Source organism: Saimiri boliviensis, chromosome 7, assembly GCF_048565385.1.
Source record: "Saimiri boliviensis isolate mSaiBol1 chromosome 7, mSaiBol1.pri, whole genome shotgun sequence".
NCBI lineage: Eukaryota > Metazoa > Chordata > Mammalia > Primates > Cebidae > Saimiri > Saimiri boliviensis.
The window spans coordinates 101876637-101895217 of record NC_133455.1 but is presented as its reverse complement, the minus strand read 5'-3'; the positions used below and the strand labels follow the sequence as shown (position 1 = coordinate 101895217).

Here is an 18581-nt window from a genome sequence, read left to right as displayed (position 1 = left end):
TTTATTCTTCCATTCCAGAAATTCAAACTATGAAAATATTTTAAAATCTGATTAATGACCTGAGCTAGTGGTAGCCTCAAACCACTATTTTTTAGGAATTTAGAAAATTTGGGAAAGTAAATAAAATAATAGATATGGTCATAAAAGTTATCTGGAATTGATTTTCTTTATACTGGAAGTAGTTAATATGTTACAAAAATAAGTGATTGGCAGTTTACTTTCACTGCCCATTCGGTAAAATAAAAACCAGTTGGAATAAGAACATGGTTCAAAGAATTGAGGGCTCAGACTCCCATCTGCCCTCTTCCTTTCGGCACCATGACAGGAAATCAGCTGCCCCAGCCGGTATTGATCCTGCTCTTGCTGCTCCTTCCCAGGGATGCTTCAGCTGCTGCAGAGCCGTAAGCACTATTTCCAGAAGATTATATTGTCCTTCTTTTTTTCCCACTGTATTATCTCTTTGATTTGTATTTCCTAATTCCCTACACAATTTTCTGCTATCAAAAGGGCTAGGAAGAATCAGTAAGGCATTATTGCTCATGTGGAAAGAGACATCCACCAATTTCAGGAAACTCGCAGATGTAGGTCAGCAACATCTATGAAACATTTACCAAAAAAGAAAACAGAATTCCTACCCAAAAAGGGATACATTGTTTATTGAATCATAAAATGGATTTCGTGTTGTTAACAGTTGTGAAATGACTCAGTAACTATGTGTTCCTCAAGTCAAGGATTGCCAAGATGAATGCGTGATCTACAGACGAGCTGGGATTTGTGTGGCAGTTCACTCAATTCTTGGCATGCTGTTAGGGGCTGGCATTAGGTCTTGGGAATCTCCAGCTTAACAAAAGTCAGAAGCTGCTCTCAGCACCTCACAGTATGGAAAAGTAGAGAGATGGTGCACAGAGAGTGAACTATAGAACAAAAACAGAAGCAGGCATTGCAGGATTCTGACCGACTACTCCCAAAGAAACCTCACTCTTCATGAGGCCTGATGTAAGAGACAGGGCTTCACCAAATTCTGCGCAGAGAAAGTCACTTTTGAGATAAGTCTAATGAAGCACATAGAAGTTTTCCAAGTAGACAGGGACACTCAAGAAGAGAGAGCAGAGTGTGCACACATACAGCATCCCAGGGTGTAGTCTGTTTTGGGTGACTGTGAGAGGCAATCGGTGACAGGAGGATGATATTTTCTTCCAGGTGTATATGGCAACATATCTGGTGATTAGCCTAGCCCAGCATGCCTTGTCTCCATCACCAAAGAGCTACAGAAAGAAAAGATATGCCTACTCCCAAAGTTGTAGTGATAAACAATTCAGCTTCTCCCAATGTATTAAATGTATATTTTTTGTAGTCTCCTGGAACAAAGAGATTTGTAGTATCATCCATGCCAAACCCCAGACCACATACAGAGAGGTTCTTACTGCTTCCAATGATGATTTGTTGATTAATTCATATCTTAAAATTTTGAAATTTGTATTCAAAACATATAATGACTCATGGATTACTTACCCATGGCTATCGACACGATTTCTAATATTATGTCGGTGAATATTTCCACAACAGAAGATAAGCATATCTGGGGGTTTAATCTGGGGTTTTCTCAGTTCCTCAGATCTTTTCGGTTGGCCTTTGGAGAATACACTTCTGCTGAAACACGTCTCTGTTCCGTGACTGGTGACAAAAGCAAAGATTATGTAGAATATAGTCATAATAATGATGTCTTTTTGACCCCTTCATAGTTAATCTGGACCTCTCTCCTCCACAGGCAGTACCTACTGCTGGTCCCATCCCACCTCTACAGTGGAGTTCCTGAACAGGCCTGTGTCATCCTTCATCACCTGAATGAGACAGTGACACTGACAGCAACTCTGATCTATGACATGCAGAGCAGCCTCCTCCTCACAGAGCGGGTGACCAGGAGAAACTCTGTCTACTGCCGTCCCTTCACGGTCAGTACTGCTTCTTGAAATAAGGGAGATGGGTAGAGAAAGAGCATATTAGCCGATGTCGTTGTGATCCTTTGAAACTAAAATTGCGTAATGAAAGAAAAATGAGGAATACAGAGTGAATCTCCAATTAGATTTTAGGAATGGAAGTTCTACTGAATATGCTCACATCATATTTACAGAGTGCATGCATAAAATGTAACAGTAGTTACGGAAGTGATTTAAACTGATCTTAAACTTCTGAGACAAATAATATTCGTGCCATTACAGACAGAAACACTGAGATTTATAAAGTCAAATGACCGACTTATCGAAGTTGTTTTTGAGACAGGGTCTCTTTCTGGCACCCAGGGTGGAGTGCAGAGGTGCCAATGATGGCTCACTGCAGCCTTGACCTCCCAGGCCCGGGTGATCCTCCCACCTCAGCCTCCTGAGTAGCTGGGACTATAGACATGCACTATCATGCCTGGATGATTTCTTTTTTCTTTTCTTTTCTTTTTTTTTTTTTTTTTTTTTTTTTTTTTTGTAGAGGTGGGAGTCTCACTATGATTCCCAGGCTGGTCTTGAACTCCTGGGCTCAAGCAATCTGCCCACCTTGGCCTCCCGAAGTGCTGAGGCTGAAAGCATGAGCCACCATGCCTAACCAGATAATATATAATGCTTTTGCCCTTTGAAAAATAAAATTTAATAATTATTTTAATATCACCATTTTGCTATGAAAGTGCAAGCATCCCATTTCAGTCATAACTGGATTGAAGAACTAGCTCATTTTATTGCAATATATTCTCCTTCAATTTTTTTACTGTCATGTTACAACATCATAATAATCTACTTTTTTTTTTTTTTTTTTTTTTTTTTTTGAGACAGAGTTTCGCTCTTGTTACCCAGACTGGAGTGCAATGGCTCGATCTCGGCTCACCGCAACCTCCGCCTCCTGGGTTCAGGCAATTCTCCTGCCTCAGCCTCCTGAGTAGCTGGGATTACAGGCACGCGCCACCATGCCCAGCTAGTTTTTTGTATTTTTAGTAGAGACGGGGTTTCACCATGTTGACCGGGATGGTCTCGATCTCTCGACCTTGTGATCCACCCGCCTCGGCCTCCCAAAGTGCTGGGATTACAGGCGTGAGCCACTGCGCCCGGCCTAATCTACTTTTAAAACAAGCAGCATAATCCTTGACTTTGTTCCTTACTAATGCTCAGGGATTAACCAGGAAGACAGAAACTTCTAATGGCTGAGAAATTTGGAAGTGAGTCTGGGCAAATTCTTCAGCTGATTTCTGTTTTACAGATTCCAAAACTATCATTTTCCTGGGCGGACATTGCTGTGGAGGTAAAGGGGCCAAATCTGCATTTCAAAAAGAGGAAACCAGTATACGTAACCACGCCAGAGAACCTAGTCTTTGTCCAGACAGACAAACACATATACAAACCAGGACAAACAGGTATGGGGAATCAAATGAGCAAGCGGACCTTTGGGAGAGGGGAGGAGCTTCTTCATGACTTTATTCTGCAGTCCGGGGAATTCAGGGATGCTGTTACTCCCTCAGGCTCCGCTGGGGTATTTCACAGGAAAATATCTCTGTTTCAGTGCAATTCCGTATTGTCTCTGTGGACGTCAATTTCCACCCTGTTGATGAAATGGTGAGTCTCATAACAGTAGGTGAAGGTTGAGGGAAAATGTAAGACCTACTCTTTTGGGAAACTTGAGACCAATAAAAGAGGTACTTTAAACCCACTACAGAAAGATCTCATAAGGGTACCTCTGCTAGAAGAATAAAAGAGGTCAGAATCAAGGTCCTCCATACACTGCATTCTTAAAATGAATTCAGCATGCAATTGAGATTGTCCTCTTAAAGATTCCAGTTATTTGTGAATTTGCTTCCCCTCTTACACAAAGATCATCGTGAAATAATAATAAACTTCTTATTCAGACCTTTTTATCTCAATAGGTTTCCTCAATTGTACGTTATTTAACAATAGGAAAGTCATGACTTCTTGAGATATGTATGTCCCAAGCTAAACATATAAAGTGCTGTGAAGTAAACAGGGTGTTTCCTCGTTTGGAAACAGAAACTCACTTTCTCTGTCCATACCCTCTGTCAGTGCTGGTGTCATGGTTTTGTCCTTCTGTATCCTACCACGTGCTCATACTAGCTTCTTTTCTTTTCAGTTCCCAGTGGTTTATGTTGAGGTAAGTGTTATATTGTACATTACAGCTGGAATGAGGATTCACTACCAGTTACATCAAACTGCCTCTCTCCCTTCCCCCCTCCCCATTTCCCCAAAGCTAAACAAATGCTGTTTTCCCTATCCACCTTAAATTCTGAGTGGATAAGGTATAAATGGAGGAACATTTCTTGAGATGATGCAATTTAGTGACTCGTCCATTATTTCTGACCAACCTAAATATACATAATACCAAAAAGAGGCATGAGTATGGAATGTTATCTGTAATGTCTCATAGCTAGTAAACTTATTCACCTTACCTCTGGCTGGAATTCCTATAAACCTTTGCTAATACCTTTGGGCCAGTTTACCAACTACCTGTGATACAGCTCCCTACACCATTCTTACCTCTAAAGCTGCCATTCTGCTCAAAGGTACACATTTCAATTGTTTCTATGAACTCATACTATTTTCCTCTATAGGACCCCAAGGGTGACCGAATTTTCCATTGGCAAAGTCTCAGATTGGAAACGGGACTCAGCCAACTCTCTTTCCCGCTATCAGTGGAGCCGTTTCTGGGTTCCTACAACATCATACTGCAGAAAAAGTCAGGGAAGAAAATAAAGCACTCATTTGAGGTGAATGAATATGGTAAGAATGCTACATGTGTAGGACATTTATAACGTCAGAGTATTTAATGTTAGATAATTTTTACATATATGTGAGAATCAAAGGTCTAGCTTATGACAGTTGAAAATTAGCAAGCTTTGAAATGTACCTGTCTATTTGCTAAGTGCTTTTTATGTACTACCTCATTTAATTCTCACAGTGCCCCTCTGGGGCAGATACTACTATTATGCCATTTTGCAAATGAGCATATCAGTACTGAGAAAGTTAGTAACTTACAAAAATCCAGAATCACTAAGAGGCAAAAAAGATTTGAATAGATCCCTTTGGTCTTTTTTTTGGGGGGGGGGGTTAATTGCATTTGAGGTTTGGGGGTACATGTGAAGAACATGCAAGATTGTTGTCTAAGTACACACGTGGCAGTGTGATTTGCTGCCTTCCTCCCCATCACCTATATCTGGCATTTCTCTCCATGCTATCTCTCCCCAACTCCCCACCCCCTGCTGTCCCTCTCAAACATAAGTTGTTAACCAGTACATTGTGTCACTTACATACACTATGTACCTGTTTTTTGGTGGTTTTCTTTTTCTTTTTTTTTTTTTGTTTTGAAATGGACTCCTGCTCATTGCCCATGCTGGAGTGCAATGGCACTATCTCAGCCCACTGCAACCTCTGCCTCTGGGGTTCAAGTGATTCTCCTGCTTCAGCCTCCCGAGTAGCTTGGGATTGCAGGTTTGTGCCACTATGCCTGGCTAATTTTTTGTGTTTTTAGTAGAGATGGGGTTTCACCGTGTTAGCCAGGATCGTCTCCATCTATGGACCTTGTGATCTGCCTGCTTCAGCCTCCCAAAGTGCTGGGATTACAGGCGTGAGTCATCGTGCCTGACCTGTTTTTTGTATTTTATAACTGAAAGTATTTCCTGGGATTATTTTATGGTTGTCTATAACCTACACCTATGCTACTCTATCAACTGTGATTCCTAAATCATAGAATTTTGTGATCAACTAAACTACCGTTCAAGTAAGTATAATAATGAGCTAAACTTTAATACAGTTGATTTAGTTAATACTCGACCATAGTCGATTACTAAGTCAGACATTGAAGCCATTTTATTAGTCATCAGTTATGTGGATTTTGTAACGTAAATTAAACGTTTCATGCCATGGCTGAGAAGTCCTACCACAAAACATGGTCCTCAAAACTCACCAGAATCCCAGAATAGGAACATATTCTAGGAATAACACCTTACAAAACCGTGAGAGAAGCTAGAAAAGTCAGAGGCCATCAGGAGGATTTGACAGATGAGAGGAAATTCCTAGCCAGTTCTGAAGCGTGATTGCGGGTATATAAATGTGAGCTTGCAAAGGTCTGGGAGGACAGGTGCTCTCGGCCGCCCAAGTGCACCAGCCCCGCGGAGGCGCTGACGGATGAGTCTTGCCAGGCGGCTGCCTCTGCGCGCTGCATAGCTAGCACTTCAGTGGGCTCACAGCCCAGTGTCACACGGCGGGCCTGCGACCTCCGTTAGTCAGCAGGGCCAGCATTTGGGAAGAAGAGCTGGGCACAGGGAGGGAAATAATCAGAATATATTGAAGCCCGTTGGTCCCTCTTTGCCACGTCTAGCTGTGATGATCGTCGGGAACTAATGGTGCTGCTTTTCCTCTCTTTGGGAAATCTTGCACAAATTCAGAGAAAGAGGGTAACGTATTATCAACTTAACCACGTGAACGTAGTACAGATTGCTCATGGTAATGGGTGTCATCTCCGTCTCAGTATCGTCCCTGGGCTCCCTATTGTAGCTGAAGTCACTTCATGTGATCACATGGTAAAGGTTCTGTCGTTGCATCTATTACCAACACTCGCAAGATCTCCTGCCCACTCTTACCGCTGTTTTTCTCTTTTATGAAAACAGTTTTGCCTAAATTTGAGGTCCAAGTAAAAATGCCCAAGGTTATTGGTCTTCTAGATGAAGAATTCGTGGTAACCTCCTGTGCCTTGTGAGTTGCGCTTTTTTTCATCTCATTTCTATTCCCATACTCTATTTGAGGGGAGGTATTGTCCGTAACAGTTACTCAACTTGGAAGTATTTCGTAGCTGGCCTAAGCTCACAGTAGGGAGCAGGGCCGGTTGCAGATGACATGCCTGCTAATCATAAAATCATTCACTGGACATTTAAAATGTGCCAGACAGTGTTCTAAGTGCCTTGTATTCTGAAGGTAATCCTGTGAGATGCGGAGGATTGCTATCCTCATTTTACAACAGGGAAACGATAACATTTAAAGAGTAAGAAATTTACATTACTGCAGGTAGTAAATGGCAGACTGGAATTTAAATCCAATGTTCTGGAACCAGACCCCAAACTCTTCATCACTATTCTATATTGCTTCTGCAATTTAAACAGCAATCTAGCTTTATGAAGCATGTACGTATCCTAGACTCAGTGCTAAACTGAATCGAGTCCGTCCAACCAGGGATCACATGCTCATGCATTCTGTGTCTGTCCTATTATCTCCCTTTTCTTTATTGCTTCTAATTTCTTAAACTATGAGAAAAGATGGAAAATCATTGGGAGGAAGCTAGGCTCAAGTCCTAGATGCATGTGATAGAGTTAAAAATACATATTGTAGTTATTTCTTCCTTCGAGTGCCCTTTACTGCCTTTTAGTGCACCATAGCATCCTCCACACACAAGACAGCAACGTCCTCTCTTGCTTTTGGGAGTAGTATGAACAACACGTTTTCATCCTTCTCACTACACTCAGTGCTTTAAATTTTTTCATCAGACAGAAAGCCTTTTGATCCAGATTTAAAGATTCCAAAAGTAACTGAAATTTAGTAGATGATTTATGACTTTATCAACACTTACTGGAATTCAGGGGAAAAAAAACTATACAAAGGGGAAGCTTTGGGAACTGGCCCTAAACCTTATCTGTCCCGCCATTTGGGCTAAGGCAATAGTTTCAAACGTCAGTATTCATCAGAATCTATGGGTGCAGGTGTGCGCTTACTTAAAATGCAGATTTCATGGCCCCACGTCCAAAGATTCCAGTTATACATCTGACGAAAGTCTCAGAAATCTGCATGTCAGCACGTATCCCAGATCATTTCAATGCTGGTGGTCCACAAAACAGTCTCTGAGAAACAACAAGTTAGTTATGGCTTTGTGTTATCCTTCGATCATATTAGGCAGAATTAAACTGATTCATTATGATGTAACATTTTTGTTTTATAGCTACTGCTTTTCCATCTACCTTCTCATTTACCCTCTTAAAGTACTTATAAATCAAGGAGAACTCAGAAACACGCTCTCTACATATTCTTAATATGTTGCCCTAAAACAATATAGGAGGTGTCGTCAAAGCTGGAATCAGGATCGGGATAGTCTGACAGCAGAGAGAGCGGGAAATAGGACCATCTTATAGTAAAACTGCTACTGAGAGGGAAGAAAGATCGGAGAAAAAGTAAATTGGTAATTTTCCATCTGGAGCTGTTTCTGAAAGATACTTCAGTACTTTTTCTTAGAGTTACAGACAATTAAGACACAGTCTCTCAGAATAAGTGTTTATAAAATGCAAATAATATCGGAGGCAATACCATTGCTTAAGGTGGGTGTATGAATGCATCAAATCATGTGAAGAAACACCTGTATTATTTGTATTAAACAGCTTTTTGCGTGACCACCTTATTTTTGTAGGTACACATACGGAGAGCCTGTCCCTGGTCTGGTGACACTTAGTGTATGCAGAAAATATTCATCATTCCGAGCCACCTGCAACAATAACTATTCATGTGATATCTGCGAAGAATTCAGTCAACAGGTATGCAGAAATTGCTCTCCTCGGGACACTGATATCAAGGTTTTCTCTTCTCATGGATTACAAGAGTGCCTACAATACAACAGAGAAGTTGAAATACCCATCAGGCAAAACGGAGGAGTAGGGGGAAAACCCCAAGATTGCCTGGAAGTGTTAGGGGCTTCCTTGAGGGCTAGGCTCAGGGGTGCAGAGTGGTATTTATTTGGTCAGTTTGGTGATTTCCTTCCAACAGCAGTCAAAATGCCAGACATAAGGGCATAGACGAATATGGAAGGGTCCAAAGTTGGCTTTTATCAAACAGATAACAGAAAAATATCTGTGGCAGGTGTAAAGTTTATTCTTTGAAGACAGGAGCCCAGTAAAAAACGAGGAGACTGAGGCCAGCACAAGAAAATCAGACGCCAACTCGGATTCATTCAGCTCCCTGGAGAGAGTCTACGGTCCTGGGAAGAGGGGCCGGGAAAGTCACGCGGTTTCCTCGCGGGACTGGGCTTTTATAGGGAGTGAAGGCGTTTGATTAGATTTGGGGAGGCAGGATGTGGACAGCGGGAGCTGCTATTGGTAGGGAGGTGGAACTTCCTGTGAGCAGGCTAAGTGCTGAGTGCAGAGGGGATGACCATGGAGGTTAGGTGCCGAGTGCAGAGGGGATTTCCAAGGCGGAGCTAAATGATTGACATATTCTAATTTTCAAGCGTGGAGGCAGATGGGCGTGTCCGAACTCCCGGCCTTACAGCAGGTGGTAAGAATTTGGCTAGCAGGAGAATCAAACGGCAATGCTGTGGAACGTGAACCGCACTGGAGGAATGAACGTTAAACCAGCGTAGCTTAAGGCTGAAGAGAGGGAGACCTGGATGGACAGTAGATCGGAGGCCCAATGCACATAAGGAAGAAGGGAAATAAGAATAAGTAAGGGAAACAGCTGAAAGTAGAATGTGTATTTTTTTTAAGGGGCAAAAATTACTGATTTCAGAGGCAGAGTGTGTAAAAGTCCAGGGTGTGGCAGTATGCACAGACGCTGGAAGGGTGACCCAGGGCAGGCAAGCCCCCAAATGGGGGTTTTAGCCCAAGAGGGCTCTTTTCTTCACCCAGGAAAGAATTCAAGGGCAAGCCAGAGGTGTTAGAGACAAAAACTTTTATTGAGGCAGCAGTGCACAGCAGCAGCAGAGGCACTGCCTCTTGCACACCAGGGCCACTGCATCAGCAGTGTGCCCACAGTAGCAGCTCAAAGGGAGTACTGCAGTCACATTTATACCCACTTTTAGTTACATGGAAATTAAGAGGCAGATTAGGCAGAAATTTCTGGGAAAAAGGTGGTAACTTCTGGGTTGTCAGGCCGTTGCCATGGAAAAGGGCATTACCTCCGTGTGTTGCCATGGTAATGGTAAACTGACCTGGCACACTGATGGGCATGTCTTATGGAAAGCAGCCTCTCCTGCATCCCTGTTTTAGTGAGTTCTCAATTTGGTCCAGTGTGTGAGACCCACTTCCAAAGCTGAGTCCCACTTCTTACCTCAAGGATATGGAAAAGAACATTATCAAAGCTGCAGAGAGCAAATGAATGAGAGGCCAGAGTAACCAATATAATAATGAACACCGAGACAGACACTGATAAGCAAGATCCATGGGAGGAATCTAGCTGCCCAAATCTGTTATGTATCAGGGAGACTAGGATTGACTTTTATCTTCAAGTGAGTCATGACATCTAACTATATAAAAATAAATTAAATATGATTATATTTTATTATGCAATAAAGAATTTCCTATGAAAACAAATCTTTATTAAAACATGTACCCCAACGTTTAGGTTGAAAGCTTGTTTATGGCAAGGATTCATCTATTTAATAACCGTATATCTTCCTGTTAATGTCCTAGATACTGAGAATATACAGTTAAGAACATAACGATTCTTGTGGGGTGCAGTGGCCTACACCTGTAATCCCAGCACTTTCAGAGGCTGAGGTGGGAAGACTGCTTGAGCCCAGGAGTTTGAGACCAACCTGTGTAATATAGTGAGACCCCCCTGCCTCTGTAAAAAATAAAAAATCAGCCAGCTGTGGTGGCACATTCCTGTTGTCCCAGCTACTCGCGAGGCTGAGGTAGGAGGATCACTTGAGCCCAGGAGGTTGAGGCTGCAATGAACCGTGATCATGTCCGCTGCACTCTAGCCTGAGTGACGGAGTCAGCCTCTGTCTCAAACAACAAAAAAACGAAACATGGGAATCCTTAGTCAATATTTAGGTAATGGTGGTTATGAACGCCTTCTCAGAATGTTATGTCTAAGTTAAGTTTTGAGGAGCCTAACTGCTGGCTAAAGTAAGAATGGGAGAAAGAAACTTATCATTTGAGGGACAGCATATGCAAGAAGGTAGAATTATGGAATATCACGGCACATTTGGAAACTCTAGAAAGTTTAATATGGCAGAAATGGGGTCAGTTTTCAGAAGAGAGGGGAGAAGCCAAAGGTTGATAATGAGTAAATCAATGATGAATGAAGAAGCGTTATGTCATTCTTGGGCTGGGGAAAGATAAGCACCGAAAGGATGGTCAGAACATTTCTTACATTTAATTTTATGACCAATGAAAAATTCTCATAAATTTGACAGCTAACTTTTTAAGTAGCAAATTGGAAGACCCAAGAATTCTCTTCCTTTCTCTTCAGGCAAACAGTGAAGGATGTTTCACGCAACTCTTAAAAACTGAAATATTTCAGCTGAAACAAAAAGGGTATGACATGAAAATAGAAGTGGAAGCCAAGGTCAAAGAGGAGGGAACTGGTTTGTATTATTTTTAAATGTTTATTAATGTGATACCCATTTATCAAACTTTCATTTCATGTAAAGCACTTTATAGTTTCTGGAGGTTATGAAAATAACATGGTGCCTGCCCTCAAGGAATTATGCATCTAAACACAGAAATTAAGGATGTGTGTGCATGCACACATAGCCACAATAAAATTTCTGCAAGAAATGCAAAATTGAGGGCCAAGTGAATATGAAAAGTGGTAATTAATTCTAGCATACCTTCTAGAGTCCAAAGAAAACCTTATAGATAAAATAGCATTTCAACCGATGTATATAGGTAGGTAATGTTTTGAAAGATTAATGATGGAGGGGGAAAATGTGATAAGCATCAAAAACTGTGTTTGATCGCAGAAGAATCTGAAAATGTAGGCTGGTGCTAAGATGTGAAGAAAGCAAATCATACACTAAAGAGTTTAAATTTATTCTGAAAAGCTTGGATATCTTTCAATATATTTGAGAAGAACAATCTGAATAAATTGATGTTCTTAAAAAGTAAGTCTAGCAGATCTGAAGAGGATAGGCTAGATGGAAAAATGTGCTACAATGTGGTACGTCAGAAGGTCAACAAAGGTGACCCCAAAGATTCTAAATTCGGGGCCTGGGAAATGGAAATGCCATTAACCAGGATACTGAGTTGAAGAAAAAGAACTATTGGGATGAGACGTGTTAAGGATAATTAACCGTAATTTGGAATATCAAAATGCAATAATTTTAGCTGATAATTTTAAAAGAGGGCCAGAGTTAAATGAAGACCAGAGGTGTGAATCTAAACCCATCCTCACTGTGCCTGTGTCTTCCTAAGAGTAAGTGCAAATACTCAGAGTGAGCTCATTCAGCACTGCTAAATGTAGGATAGAGACAGGACAAAGAGGTATCCAAGGACAGAAACAACTGAATTTCAGAGACAGAAAGTAACAAATAAATCGCCGGGCGCGGTGGCTCAAGCCTGTAATCCCAGCACTTTGGGAGGCCGAGGCAGGTGGATCACGAGGTCAAGAGATCGAGACCATCCTGGTCCACATGGTGAAACCCCGTCTCTACTAAAAAAAATACAAAAAATTAGCTGGGCCTGGTGGCGCGTGCCTGTCATCCCAGCTACTCGGGAGGCTGAGGCAGGAGAATTGCCTGAACCCAGGAGGCGGAGGTTGCGGTGAGCCAAGATCGTGCCATTGCACTCCAGCCTGGGTAATAAGAGTAAAACTCCGTCTCAAAAAAAAAAAAAAAAAAAAAAGAAAGTAACAAATAAATCAATATAATTAAATAAGAATCATAGAGCTGGGGCCAAAAAAAAAAAAAAAAAAGGATACTTTGTTAGAAACCACTGAAAGGAAGAGTTTCAGTGATACTTAGTGTGGAGTACTACTGAGAGTTCATCCGTGGTGAAGTCTGAGATGAGAATTCAATATGGAGGGCAAGTGAGGGATCTTTTAAGAGTGTGATGGCACTGTGTTTCTGATGAGAACAAAGGCAGAGTATACATCATGGAAGGGAAAAGCACCAGATGTCCACCATCCTTTGGATGGGTGATGCAGTGAAACGACAAGTCTTTCTGGATGCAAAGTTTGTGTTAGAAATTCCACCACATTTTAGGCCAGTGTGATTGTGAAGCATCCAACCATGTACAGAAAGTTGTGGAGGGAGAGCAGGGATGTGAGAGAGGAGGAAACCAAGATGGAGGAAGATCATAGAGGGGATGAGAAAATCACTAACATGGGTGGAAAACCAGGGGAATTGGGGATTATGGGTACCAGTCCTGTTTCATGTGCAGGTGAGGCTGATGTCAAGTTGCTAGTCAAATAGCTTGTAAGTGTGGGAAACTCTGGGAAGAGTAAAGAAAAGAGAATGTGGATGGTATTTTGCTACGATGACGTGAGGCGGGGGAGGAAGTAGGAGGAGAGTTTTTAATACACAGAATGGTTCAACTTCATTTCTTTTTCAGGGCTGGAATTAACTGGGTATGGATCATGTAGAATCACAAATAACTTAAGCACACTGAAATTTACTAAAGCAAATTCAAACTACAGACGTGGACTCCCCTGGTATGGACAGGTAAAAAAAAAATATTTTTAACATGATTACAGTTTGGGGCATGAGGTTTTTAAGAAAATAAGTTTTAAATCACAAAATCAAAATTTACTTTAACAAATAATATATCAAATAGAAAAAAGTACACAAATTATAATTTTAAAAGCAAATGTAATTGCAAAATTCAGAAAAACAAAGCATGTTTCATTAACTTCCTCGCATACCTCTGTTATACATTTGTGTAGTTCGGCTGCATACTCTGTCTCTTTATAAACAATGATTTTGTAACATAATTTTTACAGGAAGAATTCAAACACATTCATCTAAATGATTGAATGTTTCATTACTGGTACTTTTTAAAGCAGTTTTCATTTTAAAGTTTAAAATAGATATCAACATTGACACATTTTGGAGCCAATCATTTAGTAAACTATCAATTTTCTTTCATATAAGAGATGCAAGATTTCTAGGTATTTTAAACTGTCTTTCGTAGTAACTAATCTTTCAATTAACAATTCATAAGCAAATGCTTCAGGTTATATTTTGAATTGTATAGCTGATATTTTATACTTGGATTTTATATTTTCTTCATTTATCCTAGTATTTCATATTAAATTATCAAGAAATTACTAAATATACAGACATAGATTCGTATAGCCATTTCAGGTAGAGAGAAGATCATGAGAAGAACTGATTACTTGAAGGATAAGTATGACATGGCCAGAAGTGTCAGATAAAAGGGAGAAAGCCAAAGGCTCTAGGTGTGAAACAGTTTATCAAGAGCAAAGAACTAAAAAGCAGCCAGTGTCATGACCGCTAAGGTTAAAAACGTGACCGAATTGACTGAATAATCACAGGCAAGCACGGACAGTTATTAAGGCCTTTTAAGATATGGTAAGAATTTTGGATTGAGAAGTGACTGATGGTTTTAAGAAACAGAGTAACACGATCAGGTTAGTTCAGGCTGTAAGGAATGGTTCAGACAAGAATGAAGCAGCAAGGAAATGCAGAAGGTTAAATAGAAAGCTACTGGAAAGCAGATGGGAAAAAGATCGTGGTTTAACTAGAATGGTAGCAACAGGTTTGGAGAGAGGTACACAGAGTTAACATGTACTGATGGGAGATGTGGAAAAGAGATAGGACTTGACAATGAGTTGGAAATAAACAGTGAAAGAGGAAAATGACTCATTAAAAAAACCCAGCTCCTCAGTATTCCTGCATCAATTATCTAACAGATGGATGAACCATGTACTGAAAGAGAGATGGAGAAAGTCTGAGATGATAGTGTGATGATCCCACTTTTGGATTTTCTCAATTTGAGTGCCCATGAGATATCCAAGAAAACGATTCAAGATTTTGAGATCTGTCACATAACAGGATGATTATAGTCAGTAATAATATGTTGTATATTTCAAGATAATAAATAAATTACAAATGTCTCATTTGAAAAAATGATGAGGTGATATATATTAGTCTATTAAATCATTCCACATTGTATATATATGTATCAAAACATCATATTGTGCCCCAGAAATGTATATGATTTGTGAATTTAGAATAATAATAGAAAATAAACTGCCATTTTTCTTTCAAAAAAATTTTTAACGTGATTTCTTTTTTTTTTTTTTTTTTTTTTTTTGAGATGGAGTTTCACTCTTGTTACCCAGGCTGGAGTGCAATGGCGCGATCTCGGCTCACCACAACCTCCGCCTCCTGGGTTCAGGCAATTCTCCTGCCTCAGCCTCCCGAGTAGCTGGGATGACAGGCACGTGCCACCGTGCCCAGCTAATTTTTTGTATTTTTTTTAGTAGAGATGGGGTTTCACCATGTTGACCAGGATGGTCTCGATCTCTTGACCTCATGTTCCACTCGCCTCAGCCTCCCAAAGTGCTGGGATTACAGGCTTGAGCCACCGCGCCCGGCTCAAAATAATTTTTAAGAAGTAGTATTAAAAAGAAAAACGAAAGTATAGAGCTCAGAAAACAAGTTTTGTTTTCAAATTCTAAGACTGCTGGTAAATAATAGGGAGTGACCTGGAGGTAAACATGACGGAGTGGAAGACGTTATTGCCTTATGACACTTTAACCAGCTATGACTTTATATTTCTAGGTTCTTCTAGTCAATGAAAAGCATCAGCCAATCCCCAACAAAACTATATTTGTTAGTGTGGAGGAAGCTGGATACCATTCCAGTGCAACTACTGATGAGCATGGTTTACTGAACATATCCCTTGACACCACCAGCTGCACGTCACCTTCTATTACAGTTTCAGTAAGTGGAAAGGGGCATCTGGGATCAAAGACAGAAATGACTGTGGTTAGAATTAAAGATATTTGAGAAGCATGTGAACTTCAGGAATTTTTTTTTAAAAGTGATAATGAGTAAAATGTAAATTAAGCCATGTGGAGATCTAAATTATAAAAAAGAGAAATATCTGTCAGAAATCTTTTACTTGTGTGTAAACTCTGTTGACAATATGATTTAGCCTCAAGAGACATTGAATATATCATCTTGATATTCCCTTGAAAAATTAAATATTTTTATGATTCCAGTACAAGTTAGATCTTGCTTGGTTTCTTTGGCATACTACTATTTTCGTTTTGAGTTGAATGTTCAAATGTTCTCCTTATGCACGTTGCAGCTACAGGGTGCTAAGAAAAGTAATTGACCTTGTTTGTGAATGAAAAACATCTGCTAAACCAGTATAGCATAAGCTTAAGTGACCTCAAGGAGAAGCAGTTTATAGATTACACTGTATTTGAGAAAGCAGCTTCTGATACGGCTTTATTATATTGCTTTATGTATGTACATATATATATTTATATATAAAACAGCTTATTTATTCTTCCTTCCATTAGGTCAAATACAAAGATAATGACAATCGTTTTGATAACCGGTGGGTTCAAGAATTTCATACACAAACACACTATGTTGCAAAGCATTTTGTTTCCCCAAGCAACAGTTATATCCACCTTAAACCTATTATCGGTACTTTGACCTGTGGACAAACCCAGGAGATTCAAGCACATTACCTCCTGAATAAACAGATTCTCAAGGATGAAAAAGAATTCACCTTCTACTATTTGGTAAGAATAAGAGCCACTGTAACTCTTTTTGACTGTGTAGACTCCAAAATTGCTGGGTTCCTGTCTAAGTAATGCCATTTACCAGATATCAATAATACATTTTTTGTTGTTTTATGCCTGAAGAGAAGTTACTTCCTAACAAGTATGAGTGCTTTAATGTCTTCTCTATGCTCTGGTCACCACTGAAACTTTCAGAATTTTTCCTTCCATAGTCCCAACGGCAACTCATTGAGCAGGAGAGGAAAGAGCCTAGGATAAAATAATTTTAGTCCAAGAGAAAAATTTTTCTTAGAACTCAGTAGATAAATAACCAAAGCCTAGGAACCATGAACTAATTCAAAAGGAAACACAACTTATAAACAAGTTTCTGGAAAAATATTCAATTCTAATTATTTTACAAAGCTCATGACTGGTGTCATTGCAGAGAAAATGTACATTCGCAGGCAGACTGTAAGTTGGAGTGATACGTTTGAGGCCAATATTCCTATGAATGCCCCAAAATTTAAAATGTCCAAGGCTAAAACTCAACTAAGTCATTTTAAGAAGAAAAAGTTAAATATAGGAAATTCTGTATAAGTGCATTAATTATCAATAACATTTTCTTAATTCCATGAAAAATAGAAAAATTAACAATAAATTTGAATTTTCTAGGTTTATTGTTTCCTAGATATATGACCTTGGATAGTTTACTAATCTCATCTGGAAAGAGAAATGTCAGTCATCTCAACTTAGTCCTGTAGATAATATTAATACCTACTTCATGGAATTATAGTGTAAATTAAACAAATTAATATTAAATTACTTAAGTTTCTGGCATATAGAGAATGCTCAATATATTTAGTTTTTTAAAAATAGAGGCAATAATAGAGAATATTTATGTATACTTTATGTCTGCCTTCACTATATATTTGCATAAGGTAGATGTTTGAAATGTTTGTTTAAAAAGTGCATAAATTTTGTTTACATAATTACATATAATACATTTATTAGGAGTGAAAAATTTTAAATGGTAAAACATTATAAAATTATATATTTTTTATTTAAAGTAGGTAAAGGCACATAAATGAAGATATTGAAAAGGAAGTTTAGTGAGCAAAATAGGTTGGGGTAATAAAATTATGGTTCATCAATATATCATGACTGTTTTAAAGTTAGGTTAAAATGTATTTTTTAAAACAATAAAGAACATATTTCCCTCTGTCTTCAGATCAAAGCAAGAGGCAGCATCGCCCAATCAGGAATCCATGTGTTATCCATTGAACAAGGAAACAGTAAGTATTTTTGATATTTCGTTTTTCTTTCCTGTATCACCTTGTCAAATTCTGAACAAGTTAGCAATCTGGAGCTATTTTCACATTAGAAGGAACAGTCCCCAACCTCTTCATCCAAAGATGAAGAAGCTGATGTCATAGGAGGATATACTGGGTTCACTTTAGCCCAGTTAAGATTTTTTTCTTCTTTTATAGCATTCCTACATTTTAAATTGTATTCCTAAACTAATATATATTCATTTTATAAGTAAATGTCTTTAAAAGGCAGAAAATAACCGAACAACTACGGAAAATAACCACAGGAGAAGTTTACTTCTTGTGCTTCTGTATTCATTTCCCATTACTACTGTGACTGATCATCACAGATTTACAGGCTTAAAACAGTACTTCTAGTTCTTCATTTTAGTGTCTTAAAACATCGCTTCTGTCTTCTAGTTCTGGAGGTCAGAAATCTCACTAGGCTAAACTCAAGGTGTCACGACTGCATTCCTGCTGGAGCTTGATAGGAGCCTGTTTTTGCCTTTTCCAGCTTCTAAAAACCTCTTGCATTCTTTGGCTTGTGGTTCCTTTCTTTATCTTCAAATTCAGCTACATACCATCTTCAAATCTCTCTCACCTTTCTGTCTTCCTCCTAGAAAGACCCTTGTGATTACATTGGGCCCACCTGGATAATCCAGACTAACCGTCACACCTCAAGATCCTTAATTTAATCATTTCTGCAAAGGCCCTTTTGCCATCCAAAGTAACATATGCCCAAGTTTTGGAAATTGAATATCTTCAGGGGCCATTATTCTATTTACCACTATCTTCTGATTGGCCCGAGATTTCACATTCGTCCCTCATG

General features: G+C 39.4%; 1 protein-coding gene across 2 annotated transcripts in view; it reads left to right on the top strand.

The window, feature by feature from the left end:
* The first annotated feature begins 251 nt into the window (after positions 1-251).
* LOC101049378 (pregnancy zone protein-like) overlaps positions 252-18581 on the top strand; it is a 53421-nt gene continuing 35091 nt past the window's right edge. For both annotated transcript variants that reach the window (XM_039471842.2, XM_039471841.2), the window contains exons 1-13: positions 252-401; positions 1769-1952; positions 3238-3391; positions 3538-3590; positions 4120-4140; positions 4598-4766; positions 6653-6737; positions 8434-8557; positions 11214-11328; positions 13295-13404; positions 15490-15651; positions 16239-16466; positions 17674-17737. In XM_039471842.2, coding sequence (XP_039327776.2) covers positions 319-401; positions 1769-1952; positions 3238-3391; positions 3538-3590; positions 4120-4140; positions 4598-4766; positions 6653-6737; positions 8434-8557; positions 11214-11328; positions 13295-13404; positions 15490-15651; positions 16239-16466; positions 17674-17737 — 1552 coding nt within the window. In that variant the 5' untranslated portion in view covers positions 252-318. The remainder of the gene's footprint in view (positions 402-1768; positions 1953-3237; positions 3392-3537; positions 3591-4119; positions 4141-4597; positions 4767-6652; positions 6738-8433; positions 8558-11213; positions 11329-13294; positions 13405-15489; positions 15652-16238; positions 16467-17673; positions 17738-18581) is intronic.